At 40.9% G+C, this 24,657-nt stretch overlaps 1 protein-coding gene and 1 long non-coding RNA gene across 5 annotated transcripts in view; one reads left to right on the top strand and one right to left on the bottom strand.

The window, feature by feature from the left end:
* Nucleotides 1-1,296: 1,296 nt before the first annotated feature.
* Nucleotides 1,297-24,657, bottom strand: part of RANBP3 (RAN binding protein 3) — a 38,218-nt gene continuing 14,857 nt past the window's right edge. The window contains exons 4-17 of one of the 4 annotated variants that reach the window (XM_087922859.1): nucleotides 20,569-20,604; nucleotides 19,701-19,801; nucleotides 18,698-18,763; nucleotides 18,468-18,560; nucleotides 16,752-16,858; nucleotides 16,131-16,247; nucleotides 14,219-14,322; nucleotides 13,989-14,067; nucleotides 12,185-12,287; nucleotides 10,792-10,916; nucleotides 8,576-8,696; nucleotides 7,456-7,598; nucleotides 5,369-5,549; nucleotides 1,297-4,245 (exon numbers count right to left, since the gene is read on the bottom strand). In XM_087922859.1, coding sequence (XP_087778985.1) covers nucleotides 4,202-4,245; nucleotides 5,369-5,549; nucleotides 7,456-7,598; nucleotides 8,576-8,696; nucleotides 10,792-10,916; nucleotides 12,185-12,287; nucleotides 13,989-14,067; nucleotides 14,219-14,322; nucleotides 16,131-16,247; nucleotides 16,752-16,858; nucleotides 18,468-18,560; nucleotides 18,698-18,763; nucleotides 19,701-19,801; nucleotides 20,569-20,604 — 1,420 coding nt within the window. In that variant the 3' untranslated portion in view covers nucleotides 1,297-4,201. Of the gene's footprint in view, nucleotides 4,246-5,368; nucleotides 5,550-7,455; nucleotides 7,599-8,575; nucleotides 8,697-10,791; nucleotides 10,917-12,184; nucleotides 12,288-13,988; nucleotides 14,068-14,218; nucleotides 14,323-16,130; nucleotides 16,248-16,751; nucleotides 16,859-18,467; nucleotides 18,561-18,697; nucleotides 18,764-19,700; nucleotides 19,802-20,567; nucleotides 20,605-24,657 lie in introns of all 4 variants that reach the window. The other 3 variants (XM_087922860.1, XM_026698866.2, XM_026698869.2) reach the window with 3 other exon arrangements.
* LOC148128415 (uncharacterized) overlaps nucleotides 14,597-24,657 on the top strand; it is a 101,066-nt gene continuing 91,005 nt past the window's right edge. The window contains exon 1 of the long non-coding RNA XR_015741338.1: nucleotides 14,597-14,629. This is a non-coding gene — a long non-coding RNA (uncharacterized LOC148128415). The remainder of the gene's footprint in view (nucleotides 14,630-24,657) is intronic.

Here is a 24,657-nt window from a genome sequence, read left to right as displayed (position 1 = left end):
AACAGATTTCGCTTAATTTAGCATGAAGTCAACAAATTTGAAATGAAATCAGTTCTGGAATATCTCCCTCTTATGGACATTTCCCCATTAGAGGAGCTCCAAGTCTCAACTAGTTCAATTATTTTATTTCACAGTACTCCACCTGATGTCTATCCCAGGAAGACTTGAATGCTTTAATACCACCTAGTGATTTTTAATTAACTTTTTTTAAAAAAGCCATTGTTAAACAGAATGCACTTCTCAAACGTTAGAAAATGTCCTTAAAAATCTAACAATACCTCAGTAACTAAGTCTCATTTTGTGTCTGAAACAATATAACCAGATCTAATCCCAGTATATTTCTAAATCCATCTTCCTGTAATGGAATGGCCAAATGTTCCAAGGAGAAATGGACACAAAGAAATAACTGACAGGAAATTGGATTCTAGAATAGCCCCTTTAACTTTGTTCTTAAAGGACCCTTTAATGTTTTAATATAAACTTAATTGCTGTTGTTCTATTAATAGCAATCCAGTTTCAGACCGAGACAAAAACAGAACGTGGTGCCCGAAATGGCTGAAGAGATACTTCTAAGAAAGCCATTGAGCATAACTCTTCACGAATCCTTTGTGATGGAGTATCAGTTTGATTCACAGAAAGGGAAATGACTGCCAAGTCATTACAGATATCTGAATCTAGTAAATTAGAAAGTGTGAGAAAAGAACCAATAACCAATAGGTTGCACTGAAGGTCTTTGACAGGCTTTCAAGATTCTGTTTCAAAATATATTAATGCAGTGTTTCTCAATCTTGGTGACTTGAAGATGGATGAACTTCAACTCCTAGAATTCCCCAACCAGCATAGAATTCTGGGAGTTGAAGTCCATCCATCTCAAAGTTGCCAAGTGTGAGAAACACTGCATGAAAGTACATTTCAAGATTTCTGGTTAACAGGTTTCTCTGACTTTGCCTATCTCAAAGGGCTGACATCAGTCTTGAAATCCTGTCAAAGCTTCAACTTCTATCTAATACAAGGTGGAGTTGTTCTGATTTTTTTTTTCATATTTTCAACTTTCCAGACTTGAATATCATTTCTGTAACAATTTGGTATTCCTTTTTTCACAAATCAAACAGACAACCAGACCCATCACCTAATTTCTGAATTTTGTGCTCTTTTTGGAGGCACTTTCATTAATGGCCTTAAGATGGCAGAGTTCCTCAGTTAAGAGCCTTTCCACACAATCACATTTTTCCACAAGAAATGAAACTATGCTCCTCTGCTGTTCTCCTTGTATCACAGAATTACACAAAGCAAGACTTTTGTTACAAGTTTTTTTTAATGTAATTTCCAAATACATCTGATATGACAATTGTACAGAAATCTTCCAAAACACATGGGTGTTATCTGGGTGTTGTTGGTTTTTGTTTTTCTTTTACTTATCACTAATTGGCTAACGGCTTGAAGAAGAAAACAAATTTATAAAGTCTGTGTCTGGCCCAGCCAACTCTCCACCTCAGGAAAGAGCCCAAAATGCATTTCCAGACAGTCACTGTGCAAGGAATACAGCCTGTGGCTGGCCTAGAACAAAACGTAGAATCTCCTTCTTTGCCGTAGCAAAGCACTTGAATCCAAACCACTGTGTCCATAAATAGCTGCCAAATTTGGTTGTTTCTTTTTTTTAAAAATGAACTCGTGGGTAACTGTTTAAACATTCCATTGAATATTAACGCTTCTAGAGAAACCAGACAGCCTCTTACCCTGGACGACTTTGGGTGCCTCCTTCAAAATGTCATACACACACACACACACCTACCCAGCCGTTTCACACAATCACATCCATACCAGTGACAGGATCCTCTTACCTCCAGATGTTTAACAAAGGCAAATAAAATTATACCCTATTCCCATCTCACTCATTCCTGTTATGCCAAAGTAACTTTAAAAAACCAGATTTGCATCCACTGTTCTACTTAACTGTCTTAAAAGGGTGGTGGTGGGGAAGTGTCTTGTTAACACAGAGTGGAAGATTATTCTCCCTAAAAGCAGCACAACTGCCCAAGAGTTACAATCGTATCAGTCTTCAGTGTTATTCAGTAGGTGGTTGGTATGTACATATGTGGTATATTTGAGAAATGAAACGTACGGGGAGAGGAAGAAAAATAAAGTAAAAACAAAACAAAAAATCTGGAGAAGGCTGCACACATGCATGGCCATCCGCTTTCTCTCCCAGGAAAGGAGAGTGAGAAGAAACTTTTGTCAGCCTGAAGCTCTTCCGAAGTGACAAAGACGGTAGAAACGACTCCAGCACAGACTTCTGACCCCTGATGAAAACTTCAATCCGTTACACCGAGGAGGCAAGAGTATAAAACCTGCCTGTTTCCCAGTTGTTTCTGTGACTCAGCAACTTGTGACTTTGAATTACAATGTCCTTCTTGTTTTCCACAGTGGACAGAATTGAAAAACAGGCTTCCACCCTCTTCTTGGTTCCAGGGCTCCCTCTGACAAGGTGAAAAGAAGGCCGCCTTTTCGCGTCCCAACCACCACGGGCGGAATCAGACTGTGCCTTGTCCCGACTCTGTCGTGTTACCATATTCATTACAAATGGCTCAGATTTGGGAGCTCAACCACGTAGTGGTCCCATCAAGGCCAAGGGAGGTGGGAAAAGGCCACCAATTCTTCTACGGTGAAATCCTCCTGTTCTGATAAGGTGTGCCATTCCACAGAGTCCTCAACAGGAAGTCACCAAAGCATTCCAAGTCTTTGTGGTCTTTGCCCAAAGATGTCGCAGCCCAACTTACTTATATCACACTCCAGCTACAGCCAGAAACCGTCCTTTTTTTAATGCCGATCTTATTCAAAGAGGCTTCCCACTTCAACAGAGCCCTCTCTGGACACATCTCAATCAAACAAACCCACAGAGCCAGTGGCAGCCCAGGTTGATACTTAGGTAATTTGTATTTAGGCACAAACTGACCAAGAGAAAGTGCCCAAAGCAATACCTGTTTTTTTTTTTTTTTTTTTAGTAGTTGGCCAAGATCGGAAGAGTAGCCCTCCTGTTTTCAGGAAAAAAAGGCAGCTGTTTCCTAATCGACGGTTAAGCACCTTGGCAAGGCAAGAAGGAAATAAAAGGTTATTTGAAAGGATTAAAAACAACCTGGTATATGAATACCTGTTATATATGTACACGTGTGTGCCTGTGTCGGGATGTCTATTTACACAGTGGCTTCACTGTCTTTTAAATAGCAACAGAAACATAACAGTACAAAACAGAAGGGGCCCACTTGGTCAACACACAAGAGTATCTTATTAAAATCTAAAAAAAAAAAAAAAGTTATCGCCACATTTGAAGTCCCAAAATGACAACAATGATGATAACCAGAAAAAGGAAGGAGTTGTTAGCAAAAAAACAAGATTAAAAAAAGAACACACCCCCTTTTCCACTCCAGAGCTTAAAGTGTTTCCGCCCCATCCACAAACTCAGCAAAAGTCTTATTGTATTGTTTTTAACTTCCACGATGAAAAAAAAAATTTAAATCCCCAAAGAGATGCCCCTCAGACAAGCCACACTATTGTCAGCGAAGTTTCCAATGGGGGCAAAAATCGTTATTATTATTTTTTTAGAGAAAAGGTCTTCCAGTTGAAATCCGACTTTTCTTTTCTTCAAAAATGGTGGGAGAGGCAGGAAGCAGAGCTGGGCGATGGGGGATTTTAGGCAAGAAGAGACTGCGTTGGAAGGGTCCGCGAGAGAAGGGCCATTCAGCTACTGGAGTCAGGGGACGGAGGAAAAATGTGGATGGCAAGACAAAGAGGTGCCACGGGCAAGCTATGGCAAGCCTTGGTGAACCTGCCCCTTACAACGAATCACAAGTTGGGGGGGGGGGAATGGGGGGGAGAGAGAAATGGTACTCTTTTTCTCCCTGCTCATCAATATGATGAGCAATTAAATGTCCCAAAATCACATTCAGCCAGTTTTGTCCAAAGTCTGCTGTGTTTTGTTTTGTTTTTGTTTAATATGGAATCAACTGATCCAGCCCCCCTGAAAAAAATTCAACACACACACACAGAAAAAAAAAAAAAAACCAGAACAGGGATGCGGAGTTCTTAAATCTCAGAGCCTCTGTTGCTGTCCAGAGCAAGAGATGGCCTGGGGCATGAGTCACGAAGGGCCCTGCGAAAGGGGGTTTCTGGCAGCTGCTCTTCCACGTGGTCTGGATCGTGGCCGCTATGTACTGCTGGTTGTTTGCCCATCCACTTCATCGGTGGGACCTGCAATACGAAACAGGGAGGTTCGTGTTCAAAGCAGCGTTGTAGAACCATTGCTTATTCCCAATGGGAATCAATTCCCACCATTAACTTCAGGCAGTTTTTATTTCCATTTTTACTAATTCATTCTTGGTTAAGCAATTTACAGTCAACTTTTTCAATATTAAATCCAAATCAACAAAACATAATACGAGAGTTTTTTTCTAAATACTAATTTAAGCAAGTCAGGTTAACTGGTCAGGTGCATCGATCTGTAAAGAGTTCAAGAAGAAACGCCAAACCATTAACTTTCCAAACTGCTGTTACCCTGCCCAATACGTACACTGACAGGATATTCTGCTCCCAGACCTATTGGGAAAACACTAGCAGAAATATTATACAAGGCTGCAATGCAGTTAAACCCACATCTAGGGTTGTTTTAAAATTTCTTTACATTTGGTTCTTAAATGTAAAGACATAAATTTAAATAACCTCTGAACAGACACCATCCTTACAATAACTAAGCTCAATAATGTGAAAGTGGTATAAAAAATAATGTCTTCCCATGATAACCTGTTTCCATATGCACAATTTGAATCAAAATAGAGTCCGCAGGTTCTTGAAGACACACACCTACCAGGGTGATAACATCCTGCAAACTGTTATTCGTGGTTGAGACATGCTTTGTCATTTATTTCATCAGGGAAATATCAGAATTAACCCAAGACTGGAGGTATCCCCATCAATTGTTCTGAACAGAATACAGGGAGCCCTCAACTTACAAGGGTACTGGAAAAAAAGTGACTTATGACCATTTTTCACACTTATGATCACTGCAGCATCCCCATGGTCACATGATCAAAATCAAGGCGCTTGGCAACTGACTCACATTTATGACGGTTGCACTGTCTGAGGGCCACCTGATCAGGCTTTTGCGACCTTCTGACAAGCAGTCAACGGAGAAGCCAGATTCACTGTAACAACCATGTTTCTAACTTAACAACCACAGCGATTCACTTATCAACGGTTGCAAGAAAAGTGGCAAAATGGGGCTAAACTCACTTAACTGTCTTGCTTAGCAACGGAAATGTTGGCCTCAATTGTGGTTGCAATTTGAGGGCTACCTGTATCCCCGGAAATTGCTTACCACTTCCAGGTGATCCTGAAGGGGCAAGAACATCGTCATCGCTGTCTTCCTCGTTGGACTGTGTCACTTCCGGCACTGGTGCTGCACTTTTGGCTTCTTGCTCTTGCTCTACACGACTTCGCAAAGCCAGGATCCGATGGTGCAAAGCTGCATACAGCTGTCCTGTGTCTTTAGAACTTGCCTAAAGGCCAGAGAGAATCAGTAATCAGGGCTGCAAACGGACAAGTCACTTGTCCAGGTAGGTAAAGCAAAGTTTTCCCCTGCCCAGTTGGGTTGGTCTCTAGGGGGCGGCACTCATCTCCTTTTCTTAGCTGAGGGAGCCAACATTTTCCAAAGACATTTTCCATGGTCAGGTGGACAGCATGGCTATATGCCGAAGACGAATGGAACACAATTACCTTCCCACTGAAGTGGCACTTATTAATCTACTCACATATGCATGCTTTAAAACTGCTAGGAAGGCAGGAGCAGAGGCAGGAACGGGAGCTCATCCCGTCCATGGTGCTGGGTCTTGAACCCAGGCTGTCCACCTTTGCAGCTGCCAAGCTCAGTGTCTTTAATTGCTGAGCCATCGCACCCCCTTTGTCCGTTTAGCCAAAAATATAACTAGATTGCTAAAGAACTCAATGTGGGACATCTGTGAATCTGAAAGGCTTTCACGATGGGAGTGGCCAAATCAATGCAGGGCAGGAAGAGGAAGCATGAAAGCAGCTACTAACAGCGGAGAGGAATGAAATCTCCGCATAGTATTCCAAAGCGTTGCTTTGTGAGGCTACTCTTATAAAAAAAAAAGCTCTTTGCATAGGATGCACATAATTAGGTCACAATCTGTTTCTACCAACCCAGAAGTTAGAATACAAATAACTGATTTGGGTGACAAAGTGGCAGACGGCAAACCAGAAAACTTTCTAACTAGTAAGGGCAATTCAACATGGAACTTATTATCTGTGGGATTGGGGGTTTCCCTTGAGATAGAGGCTGACAATAACATGTTAGAAATGCTATAATTTGGATTCTGCAACCAGTCCAGGAGTTTATCAATCTGTCTGTCCGTCTGTCCATTTATCTAGTGGTAAACCAGAAAGCCTTCCAAATGGAATCCTATGATGCTCTTGCATGTTATTTGTTTTTATTCTTATTTGTTCATATTGAAGAGGAGACAAATGAATGAAAATGGGGTCTATAGCATATTAGCCAAAATTTTGACACAGGACCTCTATTTTCAAAGTTAGTCTAAATTCTAAATCCTAGCTGGAGAGGGCAATGCTCTTCTTTGCCTGGATTATAGAGAAGCATTTGGTCAGCTAACTTTCAAAAGGAATGTCACAGACGGACCCCTTACCTGGGTTTACACAAGATGGCTCACTATGATGTTTTAATCCATAATTAAACAAACCATAGTGGCCTGTTTCCCTAGTCCTAACCTGTAACTAATGAGCCACAATATCTGGATTTATTCTTTCTGTTATTATACACTGGAGCTCCTGATGTGCATGTGGACACTTCACTTGGTGCCTGTTGTGCTTTTTGCCAAATGACTCTTGTGCATTCAAAATAAGGTTGTTGTTTTTTTAAATGGGAATGCGGCACGCTGCAAAGCTCAGGGTCAAGCCTCAGGATGGCTCTTGACCTCAGACAGGCCCCTGCAAGCTTTCCTAAGAAAATCAAGAGAGGCAGTTTGCTATAGTGGTTAAATTAGTGGGCTAGAATCTGGGAGGCTCTTCCTTCCTTAGGCATGAAAGATGGCTGGGTGGTTTTGGTGATCCCTCCCTCTTCTTCAGTCCAACCCACCTTGTAGAATGGCATTAGGTATGCTTGTGACCTTGAGCTAACCCAGAATAAAGGTTGGATTTAAATCTAACCAAAGAATGGTGGTTGCACATCTGTGTTTAAATTGGAAATGTAGCCATCTGCTAACAAAAAAAAGCAAAAAGAAACAGGGGTGTTAGGGTCTGCCCTACAGAAGGATGTGCCTGACAGCATTCTGGCAAATGGATAATTATGATGAATCGTAACCTCCAGTTTCAACCATGACTTCCCATAATGTCCTATTCAAATATATCCTTTGACTCAATCTGTGGCCTTACCAATATAAGGAACACTTTGACTCCTTGGTCTTCGGTGTCCATGGCTGTGATTCGGATGCTTTTCTCACTGGCTTTATCAATCTGCATCTGAGCCCAGAGTTTGGTGTTCAGGATTAATCGCAGACTGCCTTGTGTTCTCATTACTAATTGAAAGTACCACGGAGATGAAAGAGACACGGTCAACTATTACTATTTTTTAAATATGCCTCAAAAACAGCAACTACAGTATTCATTATAAGTCCAAATCCACAAATCCAGGCATATTTTGTAATACAACCCCGAATTAGCAGTTCTTACAGCAGGAAGATGAATTCCCACAACCCCAAGGAAGCAAGGAAATTTGGAAGATTGTTCAAGACATAGTAGATGGATTCCTTCTTCTCAGCTTCGATTAAGTAAAGAGTCCATCCTAAAGGAGGTTTGTGTGCATTCAAAAGCAAGCTGATGCTGTGTCTCCACCAAGGTCAACCCAATGACATCACCAGGTACTTCATTCTCCCAATCATCGGGGCAGGCAAAGGTCACACTTAACGTTTTACAGAGGGATGCAGTTGGTTGAACTTTTTCAAACGTTCTGGAGGAGTGAAGATGCTTTTAAGTGTGCTATATTTTATCTTGGGACTTGGACCAATGTTTCTCAACCTCAGCAATTTTAAGATGGGTGGCCTCGGAGTTGAAGTCCATACGTCTTAAAATCGCTGAGATAAAGTTGCTGAGAGACAGTATAGCTCTCTCAGAATGGCAGGCAATCATCCTGATATCGTTCAACAATTGCAGTCAGAGGATAAACCAGTTTCACGTATTCTTGCATAATTTACGTTGTGGAAAGCTGATTTCCCCCTCACGTCCTCTTTATTCCTTTTACAAGACTGGTATCCTAAAATTGCTTGACTATTAGAATGCAGATAAACACACTGTGCCTACCAACAAGCCTTAATCACAAGGGCACCTGATGCCACGGGCTACTCCTGCAAGCTACAAATGTCTATGTTGAAATGCCCATCCATAATAACTGGGTGGCATGGAAACGGATCTCCGGGACTATATTGGATCCGACTGCAATCTAGTTTCCTGCAGTGGTTGATTGGTTGGTTAGGTTTCTGGCGTCTTTTCCTCTTACCCAGGCGTGACTGCAATGTCCCATCATCTGTAGACGCCATGTCATTCAGCCTCAGAAGCCCTCGGCCTCTTTCCACCCAGGACTGGGAGCTCTTATCAAAGACAAACAACTTGCATTGAATCTGTAACAGAAACATTAGCTGGAGAACTTTAATGAAGGCAGCACACCAGGAGATCACAAACCACAGAGCCTCCAATGCATTTGAAAAATGGGTTTTCGTGCTCTCCCCCAATTCAAAAGTATTATTTCTCCCTAATAAGAAAGATGGAAACGCTTTCCGCAATCCCTCTCATCTATGTATCAGATAAAGTAGCATTTAAAGCAGGCAAAATAAAGGAGGTAACCCAAACAGAAATTGCAAAAAGGATGGTACTTCTACATTCCAAGATAGTTAACAACAGATACTACATATAATAAAAAGATGAATTTTTTAAGAAGCAACAGGTAAAAAAGAATTCCGAATTACGTAAGCCTTTGGGCTCGTCCAGCAGAATTAATTATTGATATTCTTTACATGACTCTGTCAAGCCTCAATGGACATATCTAAATGTAACCTCTGTGTGGTCAGCTTACAGCAGTGTTTATCAACCTCAGCAACTTTAAGATGTGAAGAATTACGGAAATCCATACATCTTCAAATTGCTGAGGTTGAGAAATATTATAGCTCTGCTAAGTCATCCTTTGTTTACTCGTGATTTATGGATAAACTACGAAGAAGCAACACATATTACAGCTGAGAGTGAAGTGTGAACCTCAGACATAAACAAGAAAATGAACACAACTTCACACCCCGCTTGAGAGTTCCCCAGAAACAACTGGCTGATCACAACTCCAAACCAATTGCTGGAATAGGGGGCTCTTGGTCTGATTCAGCACAGATATACTGGGATGGGTATCCTTGCACAGAGCATCCAACTGTTGTGGTTAGCCGGCAGCAGGTGCAGACGGCTGAAGAAAGTGAGGACTCAGATGAGGGGCCGGGACCATTAGGGAATGGACTGCTGCCTTCAGAGATTGTGGGGGCTTGGCAGCAGTGATGAGGAGGTTCCTGAGGAGCCTGTGCCAAGTGCGCGTGCACGCAGGATTGCTCGGAGGAAAGAACAGTTGCAACAGCACGGGTGACTCAGGAGTAAGGCTGCAAAGTAATGGCCCCTCCTTCAAGAAGATAAAAGCCAGTTGTGAACGAACGTATTTTGCAGAAGGCAAAGATGTTTTGGAACTACAGCTTCCTGGACATTCCAGTATCCTGAGTTTGTATTTGAAGATTGTTATTTTGCAAATTATTTCTTGTCTGTTATCTTTTGGTAAGTCTCACTCAGTTTGGCAAGGCTTGTGCTTATCACAACTAATTATTTTGTAAAAGCATTACAAGGTTTCTGTTCGTTTTGAATTGTGTTTGATTTGTCGGAAAAGGGCGTGGGTCAGAACATTAACTGAGCACCATTCCGGAGCAAAGCAGAACCGGTGTTACATGAACGTGGAGCAGAAGTACCAACATCAAGGCTGGAAAAAGGAGGACCTTTTTCTGTTGGCCCAAGGAGCAAGAAGGCAAGACTTCACATTTTAATCACGTGGTTGTACAGGTAATCCTTGACTTATAACCATTTGTTTAGTGACTGTTTGAAGTTACAACACCCCCCCAAAAGTGACTTATAACCGTTTTTCACACTTAGGACTGTTGCAGCATCCCCAGGGTCATATGATCAACATTCAGACATTTGGCCACTGGCTCATATTGATGATGTTGCACTGTCCCAGGGTCTCCTTTGGTGACCTTCTGATAAAGAAAATCAATGGGGAAGCCAGATTCACATAATGACCATGCTACTAACTTTAACAATTTCAGTGATTCACTTAACAACTGTCTCACTTATCCGCAGAAATTTTGGGCTCGATCATAAGTCGAGGACTACCTGTATTCCGTACCAAGCAGGTTTTTAACATGTAGAAGATTTGAAGAAAAAAAGAAAAGAAAAAACTGAACAACATTAACTCCCTGAAGTTTTTGACAGATTTAAGGTTGTTCTTATTCTGAAGATTGGCTGCACAATGACTGACAGAAGATGCTCCAGGCTTGTATTTGTAAACCTCCCAAGTGTGTGTGCACAGGTTTTCTCCACAGCCTACTCTCACCCTCCTGGCAAGCAAGACCAAGTAAAGCAAACATCCTGAGGAGTTGCACGAGCCAAGTGCCGACTTCTACAGGTCCTACTCACCTGTAGCACATTACTCTCAGCTTCCTCTCCTGTGATTACTTCTACCTTCTCCAGGAGACATTTCCTGGCTGTTGCTTTTGTATAGGCCGCGGCGGACTCAGCGAGCGATTCTGAAATATTATTGGCTGCAAAGAAATGGAAGAAGGTTAATGTGCGGGAAGCCTTGACTTCCAAACCCATTTCTGCATTTCCACATATAGCAAAATTTTGTGGTAGAGATGAAAATAAACACAGTGTGATCAATTGTGAGAAAAACAGTATTATGACTGTGGACGCTTCTTTCATAATGGTAGTTCTCACTTAGTGATCCAATTGCTTAGTAACCATTCAAAGTTACAAAGGATCTCCCCAAAGCTACTTAAGACCCAGTTCTGGAGTTCCGATGGATGCCTCCCCCAGAGTCATGTGATCACATTTTGGGTGCTTGGCAAACAACTCACATGTACAGTCATTTGCAGCATCCTGTGGTAACACGTCTGCAATTTAGACATTTTTGCCAGTTTCTCGCATTTACTTCTGGTTTCGAGAAAAAAAACACCCACTGAATAAAATAGGTTTGCTAAATGGCTGAGGCAAAAGGGGTCGTAAAACCAGGTGCGGTCACATTCACTTAGCTGGCGTGGCTTATGACTGTTAATTCTGAGCTCAATTGCAGCCATAAGTTGAGAAGTACCTGTATCCATTCGTACATAGCTTGGATGAATAGAAGATTCCCCCCCACCGTCCCCCAGAACCCCCCCCCACAAAATAACTTTTCTCCATGAAATTTAGTTACTAAATTTGTTATACTACAGAAATAAATGTATATTCTGTTTAAAATGAATTAAATGCAGCAAAAAGAACCATAGAGCAACAATTAACTCACTTAGCCCACCCCCCCATCCACTCTCACCCCGTAACACAAATAGCTTCAGTATAAGAACCAAAAGTCTATTGCTGGGACGGTAAATATCCATGACATTTTCCAGGCCAGGAATCCAGCTTGTGCTACAAAAAACATGGGTCTCTAAACTGATTTTAATTATAAATTTGGATGTTTTAACCTACCCAGCATTCTGGAATGGGCAGCCATAATACATTTATTAAAGTAGTGAAGTAAAAATGTTTCTCTTTTCTAAAAACAGAAAGAAGACCTTGTTGGTGCAAGTTACCCATCTTCAAAATCAGATATGATTATTTTAAAGTTTTCACAAATTTCCCACTCCAAAGGGATGGCACTTCATTATATCTTCATCACTTAAATCACAGGGGCTTCTGAAAGTTGCAGCAATGGAATTTAGGGCCATAGGTGGTTGTGAGACAGAAGCTGCTCTAGCAGGAGAGGGAAGGAGGGAGAGGTAGGAGGGAGGGAGGAACAGAGACCGAGACTGAGACAGAACATTGCCCGTTTTACCTTTTTCTGGTGTGGTTTCCTGTGATGAAGATTCAGAGCCAGAGTCACCAGTGGTGTTTTCCTTGTTACTATCTGTGCTGATCTCATTCAATTTGGGTGGACTCTACAAGAAAGAAAAAGACCTAAAACCATTACCAACATTTCAGGCTTCAGGCAATATTTTAGGTTATTTGTCTGCAACATACAGGTACTCCTTGGTTAAGAACGGTCATTGGGACTGGAAGTTCCATCGCTAAGCAATGCAGTCATAAAGTTCCATCAAACCTTGGCAGTTCCCATTCCATCGTTAAGTGAGGATTGCAGGTTGTTAAATGAGAACCTCTTTGTAACTTCCTAAAACCATAAGTCAGGAGGAAGCCATTGCAAGTCACAAACAGTTTGCATTCAGGCTGGCAAACGGCTGCTGCTGGGCATGTGGGGGAGGGGGGGCTGGGGTTGACTGACACAGTGTGGCAGGAGTGGGGATAACTTGTACCAGATTGACTTTCCCTCCTGGCTTCTCCATTGACTTTGCTTGTGGGACGCCAACAGGGAGGGTTGCAAATGGTGATTACGTGACTGCAGGATGCTGCAACTGTCATAACTGCGAATTGGCTGCCAAGTGCCTACATCATAGTAACATGACCGTGAGGATTCTGGGACAGTCAGAACTTGGGAGTACCAGCAATAGCAATAGCACTTAAGACTTATATACAGCTTTATAGTGTTTTACAGCCCACTCTAAGCAGTTTACAGAATCAGCATATTGCTCCCAACAATCTGGGTCCTCATTTTACCAACCTCGGAAGGATGGAAGGCTGAGTCAAACTTGACTCAGTCAGGATCGAACTGTTGGCAGTCGGCAGAATTAACCTGCAATACTGCATTCTAGCCACTGCGCCACCATGGCTCTTTTACCAGTACCAGTCACAAATAACACTCATTCAGCATTGTTATAACTTCAAGCAGTTGCTGAACAATAGAGAACTAGCTGTTAGTCTAGATCAGGGGTGTCAAACTCGCCGGCCATGCCCAATTTAGTGAAGGGGAAAAAAAGTCGTGATACATCACGTGATGATGAGAGTTTGACACTCCTGATCTGGATGCATTTAGTAAACCAACTAATAAATCATCGGTATCTATTTAGGTGTAGCTCAGGGTTGGCTGATGGCCAACTGAGAGTTGATTTTGGTGGGCACAGGGATGATGATGAGCTATTTGTGAAGCTGAAACTTTTGCTACCCAAACTCCTGACACAAAGATGAAGCAGGGCTAAATGTGAAGAACAGCTGTTCACTGATTTACAGGGTAGTCTTTGCTTCGATACTTATCCTACTATTCTCTACCTAATATCTGTGCAAGTGACGAATTAACACCTACAGGCTGCTACTGGCACGTGTGCCCCTATGGGTGAGAGTGCTAATTCCATCCTGCCGTTAGATTGCAGCCTGACCCCAAGAGACAATAGTATCTCATCCTGGGTTCTTTGTAATCAGAGAGCAAAAAACAGCCCCACCAGAAGTCTTATCACAAAGTACCAGCAGTTACTATTAAAAAAAAAATATATTGGCTCAAATCCCTACTCGACTGGAAAATGATCTTGGCCTGTCACCCTCATTCTGAATGTAATATATGGGTTTGGAAAAGATAACAGGCAGGAGAAGTATTATATATGTTGCTGTAGCTGCACAGCATCATTATAGGTTTACAAAAACATAAATCGGGAATGAGCAAACTGTAGCCATACAGACTTAGTGCAGCTTCATTGACCAGAGCAAGATACACCTAAACCCATAAAAACCCTCCAAAGCTGGACAGCGCTTACCAGCACTCGTTCGCTCATATTCTGCCCAAATACAAATTTGTTGCTGGAAGCATCGGCGCTGTGTGTCGAGTTTTCTATGCTGGAAGAAGAGAAACGCTCTTTTCAATTTGGCGGAAGGAAAGCCAACCCTGCCTCTTTAACACCCGCCGTCCCGCTCTGCCACCTTGCTTGAAGAAAGGAGCAGTGGAAAAAGCAGTGAAAGCGAGGAAGTTGCTGACATTCTCCCCCACCTGGAGCTGATATACTGCAGGAAGTAGTTTGTAGCAGAAGGCATCTCAGAGCTTGGGAGCCAGGTGTTTTGCACATCAGCTGATTCATCCCCTTCATCTCCTAGCTGGGATAAGATGGGTGGCACTGAGATTGGGTAAGGTCCAGAGAACAACACAAAGCACAAGTGTATATAAAATACAGGAAATTGCTTTGGATTAGTTAGCTAATTGGTCCATCTTAGAGTAGTACTGGATCCTCTGATTGGAAGATGCTCTGAAGGGGTTCCAGCTACTCTAAAAGGCTCCCAACAGCCTTGAACAGGAGTTTCCAGAGCTCTAGAGATGGAAATTCTGCATAGGCTCCACCAGTCTGCAAACAACTCTCTTCAGGTATGCAGAGAGAAAGAGAGAGAGAGGGGGGGGGGAAGAGAGGTTTACTGCCCACCCCACCTTCCATTCTGATGTCTCTCTCACAGACACGGATTTATGAAATAGCTGGAATGCAGAAAGACTGTTTTAGAATAAAGCTCCTGAACAGAAAAAGAAGAACACCTCAATTAAACCTGGTGCTCAAAACAGAGCCTGGAGTTGTGTAGGAAGAAAGCAAGTCATGTAAGTGATACAATATATATCCGTGATGGCGAACCTATGGCATGCCTTTTCTGTGGGCATGCGAGCCATTGCCCTAGTTCAGCTCCACTGTGCATGCGCGCAGGGCTCCCGCCGGCCAGCTGGTTGTCGGGTCTCTGCTGCGCATGCAGCAGAAGCACGTGCTGGGGGGGGCATGCATGCGCGAGGGAGCAGGGCACATGTCAGGCCATGTGCGCATGCGCAGGGGTAGTGCGCGCATTGCATTTTGGGGGTTCAGGCACGCGCATGCTTTGGGCACTCCGTCTGGAAAAGGTTAGCCATCACTGATATATATATATAATCTTAATATCAACTCAACATTCTATGAATGTTGCATATGATCCATTTCTATCCCTCAGAGGTGCAGAAATACTTCAAGAGTGGCCCCAAACCTGCGTTATGCAGGAGTCAATGTCAGAGGTTCATTCCCCAAGATCATTAAGTTCCACCTCTCTTTAATGAGGTTAGGGTCACAAGTAGACTAAGCCTAAGCTAAATTTTGCTTCATGCGGGTGTTCTAATAATAGCCCTTGAATGTCTAATAAGGACCTATGGAAAGCATTCCTCAATTTCTGATTGGCAGAAATGTACAGAATGAGGATAGTTCATTGAATGCAAATTTACAGAATGAGAATACAGGTAATCCTCAGCTTACGGCCATAATTTGGCCCCAAATTTTGGTTGCAAAGCGAAACATTTGTTAAGTGAATTTTGCTCCATTTTACGAACTTTCTTGCCACAGCTGTTAAGTGAATCACTGCAGTTGTTAAGTGAATCTGGTTTTCCTACTGACTCTGCTCGTCAGAACGTCGCAAGAGGGGAATCACATGACCCCTGGACACGGCAACGGTCACAAAAGTCAGTCAGTTCTCCAGTGTCTGAATTTTGATCATGTGACCACGGGGATGCTGCAACGGTTGGAGGTGTGAAAAACGGTCCTAAGTGACTTTTTTTGAGTGCCGTTGTAACTTTGAACGCTCAGTAAGTGAACTGGTGTAAGTCGAGGACTACCTGTAGATCGTGCACCATTTTTCAAACCGTCATTGCCCCCTCCAGGAACGTGTGTGCATGATTAACCTGAGGAGGGCAATCGAAAGAAATCAAACAGAACGGCACATCCCTTATCGAGCACACTGTTTGGCTATGAATGGCAACAGCTCTCTGGAGCCTGAACCAGAGCAAGATTCCTTTCCCCTCATGATCCACCCAAGAATATACAACTAAGCCATCAGGAGCATTGCCACTCAGCGATTGGCCCCCTTAATGTTTACCAGCAGTACCTGGACCCAAACTGGAATAATACCTTCACTCTGTCTCTTAGGTTTTGCCCAAACACAAAGGATTGCTGTGTGTTCTGCTCTTTGTCACATTTTTCAGTGTGTGAAGCATTGTTGGGTGTATTTTTCTGACATGGGTTCTCCTAAGCAAGAGAGAAAGGGGGAAGGGAAGGAGAACATAACCACGAGAAAAGGAAACCAGTGAAGAAGAAGTAGAAATGTAATTTTTCTTCCTCTTAACCCCCCCGCCACCCCTCAACCCATTAAAACAATTTGGGCTATGCTGAGTGTACATGACTGTTCCAGGGTCACACTTAAGAGTCTCATGGCTCAGCATGGACTCGAAGCCAGACTTCACAGGTCAAACATTCAAGCCACTGGTTTATCTGGAATCCACTGTGCCAGAAGAGCAAAGGAATCTGGGGTCTGGGATAATCAGTGGAGAGAAAATGCCATTTTCATATTTCATGGGTAGGAGCAAAGACAAAATGTCCACGAAGCCGTAGCCTTGAAAAAGGCTCTACCAGATGTCCCCCAAACATACACAAACCCCCCTGTGCTGAAGTAAAAAGGGCAAGAGACTTCCCCTCCCACAACCTCCTTCCCAGATTCCATCTATTTCCCAAATGCCGTCAACAGAGACTCACCATTTCTTCTGAACCGGGACTTTTCGGTACGGTATTAGTTGTGGGTTCAAATGTAGCAGCCAGAGGATCTGGAGGGATACTTACACCATTGGTTCCACTGCTTGGAACTGTGGCAAGAAACAAGATGGAAGATGTAAAGGCTGCAGCATCTTTATTTTTTGAACCAGCAGTAAATCTAACAATCGGAAGCCAAGGTTATCTGGACCAGTTAGTACTTAACCCTGTTAAACGTAATAAGTGAGCAGAGCTCAGTAAGATGAATTTGCAGTGGAACTTTCTATTCTAGCATTCTTTCCCTTATTGGATCAGTCAGATGAATAATAATAATAAAAAACCTACGCAATCCTATGCCAAGATTACCTGAAAAGCTTTTGCAAAGGATTCACTCCCCACTGATTTTTTTTCCCAAAGTTCTAAGACTTGATAACATTTCCAGCCCCAAAGAAGTGATACCTTTCTCAGTCCTCAAAAATGAGGAAATGAGGAAAACTTAGGTCTGTTCCTCAGCTCCAGCTTCTGTTACATACTTCGACATGTACCCTTTGAGAAGATCAAATGCTTCCCTTTTTCAAAAACAGAAATATAAAATAACGCACCCAACATTTCCTCAGTACTGGATCACATGGTTCTAGCAGCCTTGCATATGATTCCATAACCCAGACTTTCTTTGTATTCTTTTCAATCATCTGTGACTTGACATACACCCCTCCACACACACACACATGCTCACAGGTACACACATAGAACTTTAGATAAAGACACGATATTCTGCCTGGAGGCAATTTACAACTGGATACTTAGAAACTGAGATTATTGTAGTTTTGTGAGTCACTTTGCAGGCTGTTTCGTGGACTGAAAAGCAAGCTGTTCTATACAGAGACAAATTATTTCATCTTGTAAAATAACTAGCTTGCTGTGATTTTGAGAGATCTTTTCTATTACCTGCATCCAAAAGACTAGTTTGCCTTCCAGTCTTATTATAGATTAAACTCAATTTTCCACATATCCTGTGCATTGACAGAAGGCTTGTTAAAGAGTCCGTTTGGTCTGGGGTTAAGGCATCAGGCAAGGGACCAGGTGAGTTCTAGTCCACCCTTAGGCATGAAAGTGGACTGAGTGACCTTAGGCCTGTCACTCTTTCAGCCCAACCCACCTCACAGGGTTGTTGTTGAGGGAAAACTAGGAGGAAGCAGTGTGTTCATAGTCTTGACTTATTTATAAAAAATAATAAAGGCAGGATAAAAAATGAAATATATTTATAAAACAAATATAACCCTTCCAGATCCTAATACCTTATTTTTAATAAAAATCTGTAGATATTGTATCTATAATATTCTGTATAATCCCTTATTCTTCCACATTGTTCATATATATCTGCATGGGTGTCAAAGGTAGTATATGCTATGCTACATACTTCATCTTCCATGTTTGAATCATAATTTGTGCAAATTCATTTTTACCCTCTAAAATACTATTATCCAGTTACTAAGATATCCAATTCATTTTAGTAAATCAACCAAAACAGTCAATAGAATTTGAAAATATCGTAGACTCTTATAAACATTTAAGCTATGCTGGCTGGAGAATTCTGGGCATTGAAGTCCGTAAGTCTTAAAGTTGCCAAGTTTGAAGATCTCTGACTTATGGCACTTACTCCTTCAAAAGGTCTTGCCAGCTTAATCATGCCGAATGCAGCAATTACAGAGACTAACTTGCCTGTTTGTGAAAACGCTTTTGGCTGGGGAGCTTGCAATACTGCTGGGCGCAAGACACTTCGCTGTTGTTCCTTCGGTTTTTGACTTGGGACTCCTGAAAATGAAAGCAGGCTTTTATTTCTTTCACCCTTAGCACTGTTCACATTGGTAATGAGAAAAAAATCAGCAAAAAAATTCTCAAATATCTCATGTCTTTGTTTTCCCTCCATTTCACGCAAAGCCATCGCTTACCTGCACTTGGTGCCTGGCCGTGAATTAGAGTGGGTGGCTTCAATCTGAATCCAGAACTCTTTTCCTCTGTAGTGCAAAATAAAAAAAAAATAAGATTACACAAGCTGTACAATGCGAGAGGCAATGGCCAAGATTCATAATATTTTTCCCAATGTTATTATTTTTTCAAAAGGAAAAAGACCCCAAAATCAAAAGGAACCAAAAAGTAATGATGACGTAAAGAGAGCTAGACTGTTGTAGTGGTTAAGGTGCTGGCTTAGAAACCAGGAGACTGTGAGTTCTAGTTCTGCCTAAGGCATGAAACCCTGCTGGGTGAATTTGGGACAGTCATTCTCTCTCAATCCAACCCACAAGGTTGTTGTTGCTGTTGTTAAGAAAAAGAGGAGAAAATAAGGAGTATTATGCAAATTGTTTGCCTTGGGTGTCTTATAAAAGGAGCCCTGGTGGCACAGTGGTTAGAACGCAGTGTTGGAGTTCGATCCTGATGAGGCTGGAGATTGATTCAGCCTTCCATCCTTCCAAAGTTGTTAAAATGAGGACTCTGATTGTTGGGGGCAATATGTTGACATTACAAACTGCCCAGAGGGTACTATAAAGCACTACAGGGTGGTATATAAATGTTATTGCTATTGGTAAAAGTAATAGAGGTGGGATAAAACTCTAATAAGAAATAAAATAAATAAAAACATGTGGAGTTAAAACTAACCAGAACCAACCAATATTATTAGAATAATGCCAAGCATCCTGATTATTTCTATACAGCACTTTTCTGAGTAATGTGTCTAAATAAAGACTTCCTGTAAAAGGCCACTGATTCAATTCTAATTCAGGTTTATGTAATTATGAAGTGAAATTTAAACGTACAATATACGTAATGGTTGTGCCCCTATTACCTCTAATTTTCCTCAAGGCACTCTTTAAACATGCATTCCTTTCTCAGGCAAAGCTGAACAACAGGAATGGGAGGGAAAAGAGGCAGATCTGGGAATTATTTTTTCTTTACCTGGTTGTGAAGAAGGAAAATGTGTTAATGAAGACGTTCTTTCCCGCTTTACAGGAGGACAGTAACCCCCATCTTCTCGGTCAGATTCTGTAGGGAAAGTCAGTAAACAGAAGAAGTAGAAATATAGCCCTAGCAGGTACTTCTGATGGATTCTTACCCACTCAAATGCAACTTGCCTAAATAGACCTGCAACAGATAATTCTCACTGACTGATCATGTTTTCAAAGACAACGCCACTTCATAGCTATTTATCCACAGTGGAACCCTGTCTTTAACTTCCTTCTAATGTCAGCATTGTTACATCCCTTTTTTATATCAGTGTGCAATTATGGCAATTGCTATTAATTGGTTTTACTGAAGTCAACTATCCATGAAGACTAAACAGAATTTCTCTATTCAGAGATGTTCTTTCTCTAAGTCAGGTTCCTCCAGACTTGGCAACTTTAAGACCTGTTGCCAAAACTCCCAGAATTCCCATTAGCATGTTTGGCTGAAGAATTCTGGGAATTGAAGTCCACAAAATGCCAACACTGGAGACCCCTGCTCTAAATAGTACATGACTAGTCCAATACAAGAAAACACTATTGGTATGAAAACTATTCACTGTTAAGCAAACCAATGCTAGAAAACTACTGCTGGCCTTTGCTCACAGTTCAACAGTGCTTTTAAAATGTACTTTGCATTAGATTATGGAGTCTGTTTTGACATGGGAGGTCAAAACTCTTAAAACATGGAAACCAGTTACTGGAATTCCTGTGCAAAACAAATGCATTTATACAAATAAACAGCCAGGCAGGGGGGAAATGTATCAACTTGTATTCAGAGATTTTTCTGGATTCTTTAGACAAGTAGAATGAGCTTCCTCACCTTCCCCATCTTCTGGACTTGACTCATCTGCTGATCTCTGCAACAAACACATTTATATTAAAAAAAAGTCAGGCCATATTATAAACATAATGCTACCTGGCTTTTTTTTTTACATATGTAACTTACATCTTAATGTGGTGCATTGCTAAGTAATAAGTCTGTGTCTACTTCAAAAATAATTCAGAAAAAAGACTTTGGATGCCAAACCCTAAGAATCGTATTATCTTTACTGAGTCAAATTCTTAGAACAGCTGCAACTTTCCCCCCAGTTTGTTGGGAAGCTTGAAAAACACCTCAATAACAATAAAGTGCCAGACTCCTCGTGCTTGAGGGGCTCTGAAAGCACTTTTCCTGAATAATCTATGAACTATACCAGCCCTAATAAGTGTAGAGCAGATGCAAAATAATCTTTGCTTTCAATTTAAAGGATTTATAACAATAAATCAAAAATTGGAAGGGGAAAAAAAAGATGTTTGTGCAACACTCTGTTCTTAACTGATAACAGCAAAATGGTAATGAGAAAGAACCCAGAAGGAAAAGCCAAACAAAGCCAAACCTTTTTGACTACGTGGAGAAAATTAGTTAATCAATTAAAGCTGAGTTACCGGTAATTAACCCAAAAGGTATCTCCAATACCTGAGTAACTGAAACTTTGTTTATATTTTAGAAGCCCTTGGATTAGACACAAATTGTAAACGGTATACATCAGGGGTGTCAAACTCAAGGCCCACAGGCCGAATCCTGACTGCAGGCTACTTAGATCGAGCCCACAGGGCTGCCCTGGAAACAGTGAAGGACCGGGCCATGGTGCCTCTGCCAGCAAAATGGAGCTCAGGAGGGCTGGGTGTAGCCCTGGCAAGCTCCATTTTCGCTGGCAGAGGGTTTCAGGAGGCTGTCGCAGCCGGAAATAGAGCTTGGGAGCCCATTTTCACTGGCAGAACGCTTGGGTTACCACAGGCACCCCTGACACAAATGACATGGAGCTAGCCACATCCCGTCCCCCACCCTCAGGTCAAACACAACCCTGATGCGGCCGTCAATGAAATCGAGTTTGAAATCCCTGGTATACATCATCTTAGAAGACACGCTCCCTCCTGTGGAAAGAACAGCTTCGTTTTTTAAAATAATAATTTTATTAAAGTTTGCAGTTACAAAGATAAAAGATCAATACAAACTAAAATAGTACAAAAAGGAATGAAGAATAGAAAGTGCAGAAAAGAGAATACAAAGCAAAATAGAAAAGAAAAAATTAGACTATAGTAAAGAAAAAGAAAAGAAATTTATTTAAAAAATTCTTCCCCCTTCCTTAACAATACAAAATATCTTTGTCCCATATCTCATCTCTTATGTATAAACAAATTATTATAGTCTCTAATTCAGCCTTAATAAAAAAAATTAAAAATTATCAGAGAATAATGCATGTATTTTAAATGTAACCAAATAAACCAACTTTATATTTCTTTTATTTTAATACAAGTGTTTATCATTTGCTCCAAACTATGGCAAAACCCCTTTTTCCAAATCTTTAAAGGCAGGTGGTTTGGTGCAGGTCAATACAAATCCATTAAAGGTCCCCAGAAACAACAACATGCATATTTTAACCTTGATTAAATAAACCAACTTTATATTCCTTCCTTTTGATTCGGATCTTTAATCCCTTTGAATTATACCCCAGAACTTGATTTCTTTTCATTTTCTCTTTCTCTCTTCTTAAATATATTTTGAAACTTTAACAAGTTCTTCTGTAAATCTTATATAACAAAATTATATCCAAATCATTCTTCTGGTTATTTATATGTATATCTTGTCAGGGTTTCTACCAATGCCCTAATAAAATTAGGAATCTCAAGCTATTTAGCAAGAAAAATCCAGTCTTTTATTAGGAGCGCCATGTCGGCATGACCTAGGTGAAGGCAGCTCTGACCTCACCCAGTTCGTGCCTTGCTTCTGACCCAGTTTCTCCCTCCCTCCAGAGTGTGTCACCAGTCACATTCCCCAATGAAGCAATTTCACAGGTCGTAAAAGTCACTCTCTCCAGCCTTTGTGTGTTTTCCTGGAGATGGCCTTGACTTCTGCCAGCTAGGCTGTATCTTGTTTTGACTGAGGTGTGAATTCCTTGGTGCAGCTGCGAGGCGCAATTCTCATCTTGTCTATGGCAACTAGGGAGCTGGTCAGGAAAGCTTTGCGAGTTGACATATCCCTTTTAATTATTAAGACATCAGCCAATGTTATCTGCATAACCAGTGTGCCATTTTTTCCAAATCATTCTTATAATTTGTCATTTTTAAATCTATATTGAAATCAGCATCAGTTTTGCCCAATAATACTTGTTTTCTACAGCTTATTTTAAACCAGTTTATTCATGGCAGCAGACTATTTCAAGATTAAATTTTGAGTCCATTGTTTTTAAAAATCCTCTAAATTCTTCTAAAGTTAAAGTATTGTGCTCCATTCCATCATAGTGAATCAAATTTAGGTGTTCTTCTCTAACTAAGAACATAAGATTATGCCTGGTGTCTGCAGTTTTTATAAGGATATCTGCCAAAAGGTAATTTACATTTTTATATCGTGCATACAAATGCTGCTGAAGGTTTCACCTTCAAAATAGAATGTTTCTTTTATGAGAGAATAAGATCTCCTTCACTTTAAACATATTATTCCAAACATTTCTGCATGAAGAACTATGTTTCCTTTCTGTCATGGAGACTTGATCAATTAAGAGAATTTTCATGTGATCAATTCTTCAAACAAGCTGTTTTGTCTATTCTAATATAAGAAAAAACATGTGAAGAAGATAAATTTTCCCCAATGAAAGAAGCAGAAAATAAACATGAATAAGCGAGTTCACAAGCAAAATTAAGATGAATATAATTAAAGAGAAAGTGGCAATCTATTAGCCAAGAGAAAATGCTCTACTAAATCCATTAAATTAAAAACGCTAAAATGACACATTGCTTAAAAGTTTTACTAACCTTACATAAAAAGACATCTATCCAGATTATAAAAATGTTAGCATAATGTATATTCTTCCTATATAGCCTTGTTAGCGAGGTATACACATAACACCAAGTCATTTGTGATGTATGTGTAATTAATGGATTAACATTAAATGCAAATCAGTCTAGTACAGTATTTCAACAAACCCCTATTACTACTCTAAGAAGTTATGTGTAATCCCATTTATTAGCTGTTTCTACGATAAACTAGGACTCATTTACAGGCAAAATCTGCAGAACCAGGTATTTTTCCTTCTTTCTATATAGATTGAGAAGTAAACCATAACCCCATTTTCTTTCAGCATTTCCTGTTTTACAAATAATCCTCAATTTACAACAACTGAGCCCAGAATTTCTATTGCTAATTGAGTTTTGCCCTATTTTACGACCTTTCTTGCCACAGTTGTTAAGTGAATCACTGCAGTTATAAAGTTAGCAACATGGTTGTTAAATTAATCTGGCTTCATCATTGACTATTTGTCAGAAGGCTGCAAAAGGTGATCACATGATCCCAAAACATTGCACCCATCATAAATATGAACCACCTGCCAAGCATCTGAATGCTGATCACATGATCATGGGGATGCTGCAATGGTCAAGTGTGAAAAACAATCATAAGTCACTTTTTTCAGTGCTGTTGTAACTTTGAGTGGTCACTCAACGAAGTGCTGCTGTAAGTTGAGGACTTCCTGCATTTTTTGTAGTCTGAGAACTGTTGTTGAAAGTAAATTCCAGCTTTTTAAAATCAATTAACTATATGCTACATTTGAATCTGACTTCATTAGATAATATGGGAATAATATAAATATTTTGTAGCTTAGTCTTAATCACAAATCACAATTTCCTCCTCGCAGTTGCATGGAAAAAGAAGGGGCAGCATGTTCCAGCACTACAGTTTGCTTAAGGCCATTTGTGCACATAACGCTAAACTATAGATTAACCTTGTACACAAAATTTTTCACTGAATGTTATGTACAGAAAAGCCTAATTCAAATTCGTTTGAAATAATTAAGCCACAGGTCCACAAGAAATGTTCACGTTCACAGCGGAGAAGAGGATGAGCCAGCAATTCAGTGGCCTTTCCTTACATCCAT

The sequence above is a fragment of the Pseudonaja textilis genome, chromosome 1, assembly GCF_049901715.1.
Source record: "Pseudonaja textilis isolate UNSWEBS1 chromosome 1, rPseTex1.2, whole genome shotgun sequence".
NCBI lineage: Eukaryota > Metazoa > Chordata > Lepidosauria > Squamata > Elapidae > Pseudonaja > Pseudonaja textilis.
This window is presented reverse-complemented; position numbering and strand designations above follow the sequence as displayed.